The sequence below is a fragment of the Triturus cristatus genome, chromosome 4_1 (assembly GCF_964204655.1).
Source record: "Triturus cristatus chromosome 4_1, aTriCri1.1, whole genome shotgun sequence".
Lineage (NCBI taxonomy): Eukaryota > Metazoa > Chordata > Amphibia > Caudata > Salamandridae > Triturus > Triturus cristatus.
The window spans coordinates 515,373,713-515,389,864 of NC_140585.1; the positions used below are offsets into that span (position 1 = coordinate 515,373,713).

The following is a 16,152-nucleotide window of genomic DNA, read 5'->3' on the forward strand; positions in this document are numbered from 1 at the left end:
CTTCCCTGGAAGATACACCGCCTTGAGGGACCGGACCGTAGCCTCCGCCCAGGACATCAGTTCCTGGGTCAGACGCGGCTACCCCCCTAATGGTTGATGTACCCCCGCACCACCGGGTTGTCCGTCCGAACAAGCACATGCTGACCCTGGAGGGAAGGAGCAAACTCCAGACAAGCCAGCAGGACCGCCTTCAACTCACGGAAGTTGGAGGAGCACTGCGCCAGAAGAGGATCCTACCTCCCTTGAACCGACTAAGACCCCAGGGTCATCCCCCAGCCGAGGTGACTGGCATTGGTCGTGACCACCGGGGACGGGGAGACCAGGAAGGGAAGACCCTCGGAGAGATGAGCTTCCACCAACCACCAGCCCAGGCCGGCCCAAATCTGAGGGGTCACGCAGGGATCCCAGAGGGACAGGAGATGGGTCACCAAGGGGTACAGTTGGAGGTGGGCCCAAGGTAGAACATTGATGGTAGCCGACATCAACCCCTGAACCCTCAACCACAGACTCACAGGAGCGGAATCCCAACCCAGGAGATAACCGAGATCCCGCCACAAGGTGTTCTGACATTCCAGAGGTAAGAACACCTTCCCCTGGAGCATGTCCAACCGACCCCCAATGAAAACCAAGTCCTGGGAAGGCGACAGGTGAGATTTCTTCAGGTTGATCAGGAAGCCATGGGAAGACAGCACCTAGCAGACCCTCCTGACGTCAAGCGTTCCCTTGGAAAACGAAGAGGCAGGCATCCAGGTACGGAAAAACCCTGATCCCTTACCGGTGGAGGATACCCACCAAAGGGGCCAGAACCTTAGTGAACACCCTTCGAGCAGATGAAAATCAAAAGGAAGTACCTGAAACTGATAGTGGCTGCTCCCTACGCAGAACCGGAGGAAACGCTGAGAGGCTGGATGGATTGGCACATGGAGGTAGGCGTCCAGCAGATCCAGAGAAGCAATCACCTCCCCCTCAACCAGCAGCGGCAGAATCCCCTTCAGAGAGAGCATTTTGAACTTAATGTGGGGAATAAAAGAATTAACCCACTTTAAGTCCAGAACAGGACAAAAGTCCCCAGACACCTTCCTTGCCAAGAACAGGATGAAATAGATGCCGCAACCTCTCCGAGATGGCGGGACAGTTCGAATGGCCCCCTTGCAGAGCAGATCTTGGATGCTGGCCAGCAGGGCCACCCGCTTGACTGGAGAGGAAGGCAGCGGGGTTGCGTGGAAAGCATCTGGAGGAGTGGAGCTGAAGACGATGGAGAAACCTTCCCGGATAATCCGAAGTGCCCATAGATCTGTGACGGAGGACTCCCAAGCTGAGATGAAGAGGCGCAGGCACCCACCCACCAGGACACCACCGGACGTGGCCTGAAGATAGTCAGGTCTTAGGGGTGGAGGAAGACGCTGCCGGCTTGGACCAAGATTTACTGAAGGAAGGGGAGCCCCAGCCGCGACACCGTCCTCGAAAGGGCCCACTGCCTCTAGCCGTAGAGGTGGAAGAAAACGCCCTCTTGGGCTCAGAGAAACGGCCCCTTGAAGACCTGATGGGAGCCAATAGCTTTCGGTCCTCCGCCGATTTCTTAACCATGTCCTCCAAAAGTGACCCGAACAGTTTAGATCCTGAAAAGGGGATCTTCATTAGAATCGCTTTTTAGGCAGCATACGCCTTCCAGTGTCAAAGCCAGACCTGACGCCGAGTCTGAACAGCGGCGCCACCAGCCACCAGCCGCGGCTCCCAATGTGTCAAACGAGATGTCAGATAGTAGGTGAGTTTGCTGCTCCATCAGTGCCAAGGTCGGAACCACATCAGCCCCTGGTCCAGCAGTTACGTCAAAGATTGAAAATCCTTCAACAAGGACTGCACCGTGTAGGACAAGTAGGCAAAGCCCGAATGGAAAAGTTGGCCACCACATAGGCCCGTTTGGCTTCGGCCTCCACCCGCTTGTCAACCCGGTCCAAAGGGGAGGCGTCCTCAGAAATGATGGATCCCTGAGTGGCTAGCCCCGCCATGAGAGTCCACCTTCACGGAGGAAGGGAACTCCTTTCGAAGTCCTGGATTGCGTAGTGCTTGGCCAGGTACCTAGGGAAGGCCTGTTTATCGAACTCCAGCCACTCATTCTCAATCACCTTTTTTATGGAGGAATGCAGAGGAAGGGATTCAGGCTCCCTGCGTTGGTACTGCAAGAAGAAATCCTCCGAAAGCTCATCCACCGACGGAGCAGGAAAAGCCATGTTCTCCTTGATGTGCTGGAGCACATCACGCAGCTCCTGTCCCTGGACATACCGACCTCGTAGGTCCTCCTCTTCCCCATCAACATGAGACACCGGAGGGGGATCCATGCGAGGCCGTTTGGGGGCAGAAGGACCCTGTCCCCCCTCGCGCTGATCAAAGGCCGCCAACACTGCAGCCTGGATCATGTCCTGGATGGACTGCAAGGTCAGAGCCTCAGCCAGGACATGGGAGCTCGAGCCAGCCCCGACCGGAGCATCTGCCCCCTGCTCCATGGGCCAAATCGCAGGTAAACCAGCCAGAGGAAAAGAAAGTCAATGAGAGAGCACAGACACAGACAGAATGAACCACAGACCAGGACCCCGGGAATAAGTAGGCGATCCAAAAGAGACACCACCCAGTAACTTGCGGGATCGGCTAGACCTGGGAGAAATCAGCCGCAAGTGAAGTTGGACGAGTCCGGCCCCTCCCCTCGGAGGCTGGACAAGAAACACGGACGAGAGCTGCACCACGCCCCGTAAGGAGACCCGTAGGTGAGGGCACAGGACCGCGGAAGAGGCATGCACCGAACAAGCCTGCACCGGGAACTGCACCGCCCCAGCGTCAAGCAGGTAAGCCCATGGGAAACGAGAAGCTCCAATATCAAAGAGAAGAGGAGCCCTGTCGTAGCCCGCGCCCTTGCGATTGTAATTAGGAAAACGGGGGCACGGCCGGGTCGCAGAACGGACCGCCGGTCCCTCTTGTCCATGTAAAAAAACCCGAGCTAAGCCGCCCGATCAAACCGGACACCACAATAGGTAACTCCCTCACCGTTCGCCCCCCCCAGTGTAGGAAACTGGTGACTCGGGGACAGGCTCACCACCACACCGTGCATAAAAACAAAGCACAAAACACGGGAGCAACCGACTGGAGGCCCGGGTCCCAACAACGTTCAACAAACGCAAAAGGAAAAAACACATTGACTACACGGGCGGGAGGATGAAGGGGCTGCAATGCAGAGCCCCAGACCACCCCAGCCGCCTCCCTGTAACCCTTGGCTCGCTAAGGCAGAGCTTAACCGGCCCAGACAGGATACCAGGAGCAGGAAGGGTGAGGGGTCCTTGATCCCACGACCCCGCTAGAGAAAGACCACCAACCATGAACCCATGTACCTGCTACAGCAGGAACCACTTACCTGAAAAGCGCATCTGGAGATTCAGCGCAGAACCAAAAAAACAGGCTGAGGGTTGGGCCGGCCCTCCTCTTATAGAGGTCAGGGGTAATATGGGTCGGCCATGTTGGGAAGGGATGGGAGGCATAGGAGGCTGACTTTTGCTTTGGTCGGTTCTGGTGTGGAGCTGAAGCTCACTTCGTTGATCATGTGGCGAGGAAGACTTACAAGGAGGTAATGAAAGCCCCTGAGAGTTGAAGGCAGGAAGCTCACATTGTAAAGCGCTGATCTGTAAAGAAGCAGTGAGTGTGGTACTGGTTCTGCAAACAAAACTGTTCACCAAGTAAAGAGCCCTGGGCTGTTCAATCGGAAATGGGCAGGAATCAAAACCTTTGAGATGCCATTTGAGCATAACTGAGTCTCCTGACCTGTGATGTATGTGAAACGCAAAGTACAAGATTATAACATTAAGGGAACAAGTATAAACTGAGGAAAAGCATGCAAAGTAAACCAACAGCCAGCAGGCGACACTGCAGTGCAGACGGTCTACCCTGCACTACCACTCTTGAGGGCTGAAAATACGAGATCCTGGAGCGAGTTCCAAGTTCTGATACCCTAGACTGATCTGGGAGATATTCTATGTTATTGATCTAAAATCCAGACTGACTGTGTGACGTGGCATGAAATCTGCATGCTCCTCCGTCCCACTATGCTTACCTATAACCCTCTACATTACCACACAGAAGAGGTTAAAAACTCATCTTGTCTCATAGTCAGGTCAGTTTGCCATCAATTAACTTGCAAGCACCTTGCACCAGCGTTTTACCCAAGTTAATCTAGCAAACTGCCCTCAATGGAAGCATTGGTTAATTAAGTGTCGAGGCCAGACGGTAAATTGAACGCTGGTTGGAATACAGGATCAGCCGCAGCTCTTTGACAGAATCAGGTCAACAAAGTTGATTGAATGAAATGAAATTTGTAAAGTGCAAGCAGCTGCCGCCGAGGGGAGTGTCCCAGAGCTAAGCCATTCAGGTAATTGCCATATCTCTAAAGCTCTCTAACAAGAAAGGTCTTAAGGCCTTTTCTGAAGGCTGATTCCAGTTTTGTCTCCCGCAAATCCTTTGGTAGAGCATTACAGAACGTAGGGACCCTTGCAGAAAAGGATCTTCCACCCAACTAGACTTTGCGGCCCCTAGCTTGATTTGCGGACCCTAGCATTAATCAGGTGATCACCTCTCATGAAATGCTTGATTGCCAGTTGAGAGCTAACTTTGACAAGGTGATGGGAATGATCAAAAAAATAATCTAGACCTACTTGATTTCCTGAGGGGCTTATAAACTGGGGTAACGGAAGCATTGTTTGCTCCGGTCTTACCAGCCCTCCAAGAGAGCCCATTCTTTGGCTTTCAGATCTTGATTGGGCAGGCCTTTACATGAGAGCTCGCCTTGTGGCCCACTGAATTACAGCCTGGCACCTGAAATCAAGTGGACCCATAAGAGAATGACTTCTGGACTCATATTCACAGAAGAGTTAGGATTCATTGTTAAAAAAGAGGAATAAGTATTAAATAGATATTTCTTTTTTATATTCATTTGGAGCACAAAAATCCTGATACGTTACCAAAAAACATCTTAAAGTAGTGATTTATTATAGAATGCGCAAAGCTATGTCCATACCTCTGTTCCAATGAATGTCGGGCGGATGTAGAGGCTGGCAGAAGTTGAGTAAGGAACCCATTCTTTGTCAACTTCAATAAACTTAAGAATGCACTTCAGAAGCTCCTCTTTGTCGAATGGCTGAAAAGAATGAATGGAAAGCAATGAGATTCACCTAACTAGCGACGAATGACAGTCCAATATAAATTACGCACTAAGCATGTCAGTAGAATTTAAATAGAATATTAACAAATAAACATTATTCAGTAGATGTGTGTACATTTCTGTTCAAGCTCACTAGAATAATATATGTCCTTCTGGGTGTGTATCCTGAATATCGAAGCCACACTATTGAGGGAGGCAAATATCGAGACCAAAATATCGAAAGGTAAGTATACATTTTGAATAGCTAACTCCACATAGATGTGCCCTGATAACATAGATACGCAGATGTGGAGTTAGTAATCGTAAATCTATTCTTCCGGTGCATGCACTCTATACTTCCTCTATATGTACTTTACCTTTGGATATTTCGGTCTTCGTCACTTTTCCCAGGATATTCCTGTCCCATGATATTCCTGTCCCGAGATATTCATGGTCTCGAAACTCAGTGGTGCGATAGTTTGCTGTGTTCCTGAGGAGTCTTGATAGGTAGGCGCTGCTCCTGATATCAGGTTTGTGGGGGGCATGGGCATTTCCTTTCAAAGCTGTGGCGCGCGCGCAGTGCCACCGTTTTGGCAGTGCCAGTTTTGCTCTCTGAAGCACTTTAATTTTCGAAGGCAATTCAGCAATACCAAAAAGAGCCTGGTTACTTTTTACGTTTTCAGTTTACACATGACCTCAGCTAAATGGAAGACTAAGACAGCTTTTCTCGTTCACAAACACCCCTGTTCACAGTGGCATAAAATAGTCCACCTGGATCATCTGCACCCTGGGACCTAGCTCAAGACTTCCTATTCTCCACTGGTACCAGAGCAGAGCCCCACTTGAATCAACCGCCCCAAACCAAACCTTACAGTGAAACCTGAGCATCCGCTGACAGAACCCACAGCAAAATTGTGGAACTCCTCACAGAATCCCACCTCATTGATTTCTTATGACCCTACTTAGGGGTTTGAAGAGCGTAGACAATGCCAGAAACCAGCAATCCTCAAGCCCAGCCAAACCTGGGGTTAGAATCAGTGGAACTGCTGGGTGAGTGTCAGGGGAACTGCAGGGTGAGTGTCAGGGGAACTGCTGGGTGAGTGCCAGGGAACTGCTGGGTGAGTGCCAGGAGGACTGCTGGGTGAGTGCCAGGAGGACTGCTGGGTGAGTGCCAGGAGAACTGCTGGGTGAGTGCCAGGGAACTGCTGGGTGAGTGTCAGGGGAACTGCTGGGTGAGTGTCAGGGGAACTGCTGGGTGAGTGTCAGGGGAACTGCTGGGTGAGTGTCAGGGGAACTGCTGGGTGAGTGCCAGGAGGACTGCTGGGTGAGTGCCAGGAGAACTGCAGGGTGAGTGTCAGGGGAACTGCAGGGTGAGTGTCAGGGGAACTGCAGGGTGAGTGTCAGGGGAACTGCAGGGTGAGTGTCAGGGGAACTGCAGGGTGAGTGTCAGGGGAACTGCAGGGTGAGTGCCAGGGAACTGCTGGGTGAGTGCCAGGAGAACTGCTGGGTGAGTGCCAGGAGGACTGCTGGGTGAGTGCCAGGGAACTGCTGGGTGAGTGCCAGGGAACTGCTGGGTGAGTGCCAGGGAACTGCTGGGTGAGTGTCAAGGGAACTGCTGGGTGAGTGCCTCCACTGTCTCCGTTAACTGTCCCCGTTTACCCAGAAGTCTGCACAACACAGCACTGTTGGTTCACAGTAAATATTGTCTCACCCTCCTGAAAGCTGGACTACTGAAGTCTGATTAAACGTCTTCAAAACATTGAGTTATATTAGGTCACTAACTGACTAGGTTCGCAAGAAAGACCCAAGGCACATAATTCTTGTACAATTAAAGGAGATGGATTTTCCAAACTGTTTCGGACTTGACCGTGATAAAGGACTGACCAGCCCAAAGATACAATTGAAATAATCAGTACAAGCGAGTGCCAGCGCGTGAAGATTCTGAAGTCGTATTGCCTCACTCAAAAATATGTCCCTACTCCTGGGTCAATGACAGCAACAACTTGCTAAAGTCAAACTCCCAGAGGGCACACCAATGGCCATTGGCAACTTTTGCAAGGTCACAGGATCATGGACTGCGATCACCTTGCACAGTAACAGCTGTAGATGATAAAACAAACACAATAACGCCCACGTGGTCCAGATTGGGAGTTTTTTCACCTGCGCTCTGCCAACAATGTCGAATACTCCGTCTCCAACTGGTCCCCGGCATGCCAACAACAGTCTACACCCGTGTCACAGAAGGCAAAATATTTGCTCAGCAAACTGACAAGTGATGCCATATGAGCGCTCTTGTTAGTGTAGTATGTACAATAAACATTGACAAAACGTTGGGTGAGGAGATGCCTCCAGCCTTTTGCCATCATTTGTGTATTTAAGGAGGTGGGTGCTTGAGGTTATTTCCAGCTAAATGAGTTTGTTTAACAAAATGTCATGTCCTGTTTTCATTCACTACATCTGCAATGCTACATTCTAAGAAAGTGTCCAGATTCGTCCCTACAATTGGATAATCGACTGGTGGGTGCACGTTTTACGGAGTGTGACTAAGAACTTTGAGGTTATAAAATGTCAAACCACAATGGCATTAATTGTCTATCCATAAACCAACATCAAATAGCAACGGAAGACACAAGAACTTGCCAAGATTTCCCTGACAATATGTGGCCGACTGGCTGTCATTTTATGTGCATACAGTAAACCATCAGCACGGATTAAGCTTGAAAAGAAGTAAACTATATACCGCTGTCATTCGACTAAGTCGTGTGCTTAATGTGCTCTGATCATTTCAGTCCATGTTTGCCAAACACCATATATCCCACACTGAGCTCCTACTGTACAAAGCATTCCTGTTGGGTAAGTAACACTCTGTTCACTCCCACTAAACCAATGGTTCTTTATCTGTGATCCGAGGGCCCCATTGGGTCTGTCAAGCCTAGTCAGGGGTCCCTGACTACTTAGAAAATTATATAATAATAATAGATTAATATATTGGACACATATAAAGAAGCAAAATATACAATTGAAATGTTTGAAACGTTCCACAAATCTGAATGAATTTGAAATTGGAGGCTGACATTGAGTCAGTATCCTCAGATTGATTCATAGGAGCAGAGAAAGGGCATCAAACAGAATTTAGTATGGATGATAAGCTACATCAATTGAATTTAGATACACTTCAACCTTCTTACTGAAATTAAAATGCTGATTTTTTTTAGATTTGTTCGTGAATTCAATAAAATATTTCCTCATGTTTGTATCTGCTGATAAATGCTTGTTTCTGTATATTTTGTGCATTCTTTTGCAGTTCAAATCACAAATCATGCTTAGGCCAGAGAAAACAAAATCATACTGGCAGGACATTTCCATTTTTAAGCATAAAGCTCCACCAGAAAGCAGGATGGACCAGTTTAAAAACATTATTTAGTCTTTTATGGAACAAAATTAGGCAGCTGTAAAATAACAGGCTTGGACTGACAGCTTGATGTAATCTGAAATGTATACCTGAAGAATGGCTCAACTTCTAGCACCTCCGGAAGTGTCTGAAATTCCCAATTTATTGCTCAGATATCCAGAGAGAAGTGCCTTGGAAGCAAGACTTTAAGGAAAATGCAAAAGTCAGGCAACCAGGGTAACTGAAAATGAATAGGTATAATTGCGATCAAATAGTTGAGGCCGCCATATCAGCCACGTAGCACGGTAGAGAACATATGTGTAAGATGCAGGGATGAGGCAGGATGATCAGATACAAAGGCAGTGCCAAAGACTGAAAATTACTAAAGTTTCAAGCATACTTCGAGCAAAGTTCAGAAAGGGGGGCAGGGTGGGTGTGGGGGTACACAAGATGATTCTTCTTAGAAGGTGCAGGTAGAAGAAACAGACAGAAGGAACAGACAGAACCCAAGTTCCAAAAGTGAGACTGGACGATAATAGCAGAACTAAACAAAGTCAGACACAAAAGGACAAATATGCAGAGCACACAGAAAGGACAGCTAAGAGACATTCATAGGAGGTTCAAAGAAGAAGACATCAGCAGGACCTACATCCTTGAGGGATTTCACTTTATCAAATAGTGAGACATCAAGACTTGTATAGCTCAATCCTAGTCAGCCAGGAAGTGGCAGTGGGATGAACACATCTATGCACAAAAAGAAATAAAATGCATATTGAAATTAGAGTCACAGCATGTTACCAAAAAAAGGAAGCATTTCAATGGCACTCCTTTATATTGGCATAGAAAGCCTTCAAAGTATGATAATCATTCTCTTTTGAATCAGTCCCCACAGGAAACACCACATGGAACAGAACGTTTAGGGGGTTCTGACTGGGACATTAAAGGTGTCTATGGCACTGAGAAACAACAACATTGCTGAGGGAAACCACAAGTTGTTCGGCATGTCAAGACTGTGAACTTATTGCATCTTCAATTTCTGACACTGCAGCCAGAAGTAAATATGGCCTAAGTCTTCAAGACTTAGAGGTTAGATCTTTTAATGCTAAGGAAGCCAAGACTAGTAGATTGGCAAGGACGCTATGGGGCCTTTGACTGCTGTTTGGGTAGTAAAATACAGCATTATCAGGGTTCAATGGGCCCCTCGGGGCTCTGGGCGCCAGTCCCAATGCACCTGCTGCACCAATGGTAACCATGCACTTGGCCAAGCAGAGGCATACACGATTACTCTGAGAGCTGTATTAAGAGCTTACGCCCACTGAGCTAGGGCTCCTCTTAAATCCTTGCCAATAAACAATTGTTTAGCAAACAGCGGTACAGAATAAGAAGCTGTAACTTTACTGCATGAAGCCAGAAATTGACAGACGCAATTAGGAGTATGTAAGGTTGGACCATGACTATTTCATGACCCAGTAGACAGGAGCTGGTGCTTAGAAGTGCTGCAACAGTGAAAGAGATTCATAGAAATAAACTTGAATGAACTCATTTTATGAGGCTTAAGGGCAAGAGGCATACTCCCTTGAGTTTCTTTGAGTTATTCTATTTGTAAAATCAGGTATAAATACTTGAGTGGCTTCTATTCAAGAAGCGACAGTATTAGTCTGGGAGAGTGAACATAGAGAAGGTATATTTGAATTATTAATAAATATGACTTGATGCTAACATTTTAAAATAATAGCAGTAGTGTCTGAATGTGTGGATAAAGAGTGAGTAGTCCATATTAAGATATAGAGTTCTTGAACAAGTAATATGCGCTTGTAATGTGGACACTAAGATGAGCATTTTGGGGCACAACATCGGTTGACACAACAGATGTCAAACATGGGAAACAACCTTTACAACGCAGTCATTACATCGCACTACTTTACAACGCAGTCATTACATCGCAACATCCTTTACAACGCATGTCATTACAACGCAGCCATTACATTGCATGTCACTACAACGCATGACACTACAACGCATGTCACTACAACGCAGGCATTACATTGCATGTCATTACAACGCATACCATTACAACGCATAGTACCCCTACACTATCCAACACTTACCCTACTGTTGCACCCCCTGGAGTTAGAATAGTAATTTTAACCCCTACACTATCCAACACTTACCCTACTGTTGCACCCCCTGGAGTTAGAATAGTAATTTTTACCCCTACACTATCCAACACGTACCCTACTGTTGCACCCCCTGGAGTTAGAATAGTAATTCTTACCCCTACACTATCCAACACGTACCCTACTGTTGCACCCACTGGAGTTAGAATAGTAATTTTTACCCCTACACTATCCAACACTTACCTTAAATGCAATGTGATGGTATGCATTGTAAAGGTATGCGTTGTAGAGGTATAATGCGATGTAATTGAATGCGTTGTAAATGTAGTTTAAAAAAAATTGTTGTAATGGCATGCGATGTAAAATGATGCGTTGTAAAGGATGTTGCGAAGTAAAAACTGCGTTGTAAAGGCATGCGTTGTAAATGTATGCGTTGTAATGTCATACATTCGTCAAACATTGATCAGAGACTGACTATAGAGGAATTGGGGTGAAGAAGATTATCATGCTAATCATGGGTAGAACTTCAAACAGGATCCCAGAAGCTATGGCCAACTGCAGAATGCAGGAGTTAAGGATCAATGCTCCAGTAATAATTTCCTAAACTGAGCTTATTGTTAGTGGCAGAGATTTCTGTCCCATAAATCCAAAATGGATCCAATCAAAGGCCCACACCATGGAAAAGAATGGAGACAACAAAAAACAGAGATGGCATCTTTTACGTGACTGTAAGGAAGAAGTGCTCAGGTCTCAAAGCACAGATTTTGTTTCACAAAGTCCAAGCTGTTACAGGTGCAACCCACGTCATCTTCACATGTTGCCATGTTGAAACTGATGTATAGTTTACACTCGGATTAACAGTAAAAAAGCACCATTATAGAGTTGCTGTATAAAAACTCTATTTGAAAGTAGTTCATGGAAAATTATTATTTACCACATATTGTTAAAATCTAGAAGTCAGGTTCAGGCCTAAAGAGCAACAGACCAGACAAAGGCCTAAGACAGCGGAGCCCCACTTACCGCGAACGCACGCATGCGTCGCAGCTGAGACGGACCAGCAATGCAATCATCATGAAATTGAATAATATATTGCGAGCCGCGGACAATGAAGGGGGTGGGGCCGGGGGGCGAGCACTGACAGTGAGTGACAGACAGTGCACAGTAACGGCAGCGGCTCGCATTTTATCTGCGCATGCTCGAGTTTGTCTCACGACAAGCACGAGCATGCGCATTCGCCGCACTGTAGCCATGTGTACTAGTAGTGAGAGGAGGGGGCCGAGAGGCTGAGGGTTGCCTCTGCAGCAGCCCCGTCTCTCGGTATCCGGGCGAGCCCTATCCGTGCTCTTTCGCCAATCCAGGGCAGGCGCTGCTAATGCAGCGTCTCTGGATTGGCTGAGAGAGCCTGAGACAGCCTAGGAGTAACTGCATTGGGTGCCGCGCAACTATGGCCAATCACTGTGGCTTAGTCTGAACACAGTGATAGTGATTGGCCATGAGGTGCGCTGCGCACTCTATGCAATTCTGTCGCGTCATCACGCACGCGGTGGTGCCACTGCCACACAGTCTGTCTCTGCGTACACACCTCGTGGCGGCGGTGCGTACAGGAGCCCCGTCGTGTGACAGTGTCGGTGACAGTGTCGGTGACGGTGTGTGTTGATTGTTGACTCCGACTGACTCGTCGTGGTGGTGACAATTTTCTTGTGTAGTACTAGTACTACACTGACTGCCCTGACTTGTCCATTGGTGAGTACTGTCGTTCTAATGCGAGGGTGTTTTACTTACTTTTTAAGCTAAGCTTCATTTCCTGCTACGCAGTTAGCAGGTCTCGAGCAGTGCGCCATTATACATACAGAGGGAACTAACGTTAGCACGATCTATGTGCACCCACAACACCAGACACTTTTTTTTATGACAATACCTGTCCGCTGAACACCTATATAGGGATTCCGCTTTCTTAGAAGGTACTCGCAGAGATATGCTATGAACGTGGCAGCCACACACCCGCTTCATAGAATGCTTAGTACAGCACTCTCTTCCCTACTCCATATGATATGTAAATATTTTGCTTGAATGGCACTTAAGGTGAATCTTTTTGATCTGACTGTGTGAGTGTTTTAACCGGAAGCCTCGGAACAAGCGGCGCTTGCATAGTGGCAGAACAGAGCCCGGCTCTGAATGTGCCTGGGTCCCCACGTAGAGCGATCAGGTGCACTTGGGGACACGTGGGGGCTTCGGTGGCAATGCGCCCGCCTAGACGTCCCCAGGGTCAAGGGTGGCTGGGGCCGGCGACCCAGCACCATGGCTTTCACCCTCCCCCTGGTGGTAAGGGCTCCGGGAATGCCTATTTAAAGCAGTGGGGCGGGCAGGCCTTCCAGGCTGGGGCTTGGTGCACTGAGGGGACGGCCCCTGACCTCGGCCCCTGTCCGCTGGGGCTGTGTGAGGGCCGGACCCGCCAGAGGGAAGGAGAGCCCAGCAGGGGCCTACTCAGAGCTCCAGACAGCCTCTGCCCTGGTACTACTGACAGGGGACAGACACCTGTGTGATGTAGGCTACTACCTCAGAGGCCAGGAAAGCGTGTGCTCGGAGCTCCTGCCAGGGTCCTGAACCAGAGGGTCGGAGGGAGGGGGGGGTACATGCCCCTGGAACCCCTCAGATGTTGCTGTGTGTGTGACAGGCATTCCTACCTCAGAGGGCAGGATGAGGCCTGCTCAGAGCAGCTTCAGAAACAAACAACCCTGGACACAAGAGAGTGACGGGGAATAGGGGGCACCTGCCCCAAGCACCCCTAGGAGGTGCTATGTGTGAGGCCTGGACCAACTTGAGAACAGGAAAAGCAAGGAAAGGGCCTGCCAACAGCTCTAACTATAGCGCTGTGCACAAAGCAGGGCCTTACAGTCAAAGGTGTGTGGGAGAAAAGTTCACCCCGTATTATGGAGCAGTCACTGGCCGCTTCAGGGCACCGAACCAGCCCCTCCCTGCTCCACCTAATTCCAAAAGTGCACCGTGGAGGAAAAACAATATACCACACTGTCTGGGAAGTTTGAACGGATTCGAGTATGTGAGGACATTATACTTAATAGGCAGCCACCACCATCAGGCCCTGCTCAGATCCACACACCTGCCAATGACCAGCACCTGCCTGCCTCCCTCTAACCTCCCTCCAACCTGCCTCCAACCTGCCTGCTTCTAATCTCCCTCCAACCTGCCTGCCTATAGGCTCCCATCCACCTGCCTGCGTCTAACCTCCCCGTCCACCTGCCTGCGTCAAACCTCCCATCCACCTGCCTGTGTCTAACCTCCCATCAACCTGCCTGCCTCTAACATCTCATCCACCTGCCTGCCTCTACTCTCCCATCCACCTGCCTGCGTCTAAGCTCCGATCCACCTGCCTGTCTCCCATCCACGCTTTTACTGTTTCTACACCACTCTCGTCTTTGCTGACCAACCCGCTGTTATTTTATATTTATTTATTTTATGTATTTAAATGTGCGCTGCATACACGGGACTGTGCATGAACTGTTGGTTGGGTGCGATGCTTTATTGCCTCAGCCTCTTTGTATAAGATTATTTGTTTGTTGTACCAAGCGGAGGCTGTGGCCCGTTGCACACACCCAGATAGACATGACTCCACCTGGTGTACGTAATACACAGACTATCTATAGATGAAGAGTGCTCGTGGAGCACAGCACTGCCTTCGAAGTAGCCTGTTTGTCACATGGACAGGAATGACCCAGGAAGTGCAGAGAGCTTCAAAGATAGCAAAAGGGGCATTCAGAGTTACACTCACAGCGTTACAGGTGTATGTGAAATTAACACACAAAAGTGAGGCGGGGCGCTCCATGGTACCAAGGCTGACAGAGCATGAACAGGCCTGCTTCCCAAGAGACTCGCGTGCCCCGGGGCCGCTCACAACCACACACGCTGTAAACACCGCACGGCGTTCAGCCCCATGGGGTTAGTTACGAATGTATTCCGTGAAAGGCCGCTTCTGGCAATGATTCCTTGCAGTCACTTCATTCATTCCCTGCAGTCACCCCTCTACCTTCCCTACAGCTATCACATGCATTCATTCCCTCTAGTCATTCCTCGAACTCTGCCTTTGCTGTCACTAACTATATTTATTCTTTGCAGTCCTTCCCTGCAGCCATCCGCCGAATTCGTCCCTTTTAGTCACCATATGTATTTATTCCTTGCACTCATTCCCACCCTTCGTTCCCTGCAGCTGTCGCCTGAATTACCTCTAAGCATCCATTCGACGCAATCACTTCCTGTGTTCCCTCTTTGCAGTCATCAATGAATTCATTCCCTACAGTCATATCGCTGTTATTCCTTGGACTCGGTGTCTGCTTTCACCACGCGCATTTATTTCTTGCAGTCATTCACAGACTTCATCCAAGCAAATATTGCCTGAATCCAATCCCCACAGTCATCCCCTGTAATAGGTGGCACTTTCTTCAGTTGGGAGAGGATGTGGTCCGTCAACTAGACTGCCGACTTTGGTGCTGGAAACCTCGGGGTCGCGTCCACATCCTGTGATTCTGGGCAAATCACTTAATCTCCCCATGCTGCAGGCTGCCTGAATGTGCAATGTAAATAGGTGCTAATTATGTAAAGCGCTCCAATACCTTCGGGTCGAGTTCGCGCTAAATAAATATGCAAAAAATAAAATTAACGTGAGCCTTTAGAACTGCAGAAAATGATGCATTAAGTGTTTGAGAGTGTGTCAAGTCTGTTAAAAGCGACAGAGTCGCATCATTTCTGTGGTCCAATCTAGAAATAACTTTAGCCAAGGCCCAGTGTGAAGCCCAAGTAAGTATCAGCAGCGCAGACTTCAGTGCTCAATGGATGGGGGTGGCTCGGCTGTGGTGTTGGATGTGGTGGAGTTTTATTCTGTATTGTGCTTTGCTGAGTTTATGAAACTTTTTTGTCCTTTTCTGCTGACTGTAAGATTTTTACTCTGCTGCTTGTCATAAAACCTGCTGCAGGATCGGACATTTGATTGAAACGTACATGCCAACATTTCAGAAGAGCAAAGTGGGAGATTGTAAAAAAAAAAATCGGGAGAATGGGGCCTTGAATCGGGTTACTGTCATGTGTAGGCTTTGTAAGTGTGCTGCAGCAGGATCGGACATTTGAAACGCAAATTCACGTGTTTTTTTTATCACCTTTCAGAAGCATGGAGCGCAATGGCAGGCAGAGAAAGAGGGGGATGCAAGAGTTGTGCTGAGATAACGCTTCGAAACTTGTCTTTAGTAGAAGCGTTTGAATTTAAAATTTTGATCTTTTATATTGCATAAAGATACTGAAAGCTAAAAATCATAGCATTATTACATTTAAATGTAAGCAGGTTCCAATGGATAATTTTAACGTAGCAGACTAAAAAAAGTATGGTTTCCCCGAACATCAAACAAAATAAATATTTTAAGAACACTGTAGTTATTTTATGTTAACTTGAAGAACTGACG

General features: G+C 48.2%; 1 protein-coding gene across 2 annotated transcripts in view; it reads right to left on the reverse strand.

Moving 5' to 3' along the window:
* Nucleotides 1-16,152, reverse strand: part of BCAT1 (branched chain amino acid transaminase 1) — a 410,432-nt gene that overhangs the window by 200,932 nt on the left and 193,348 nt on the right. For both annotated transcript variants that reach the window (XM_085652755.1, XM_085652754.1), the window contains exon 5: nt 5,057-5,176. In XM_085652755.1, coding sequence (XP_085508881.1) covers nt 5,057-5,176 — 120 coding nt within the window. The remainder of the gene's footprint in view (nt 1-5,056; nt 5,177-16,152) is intronic.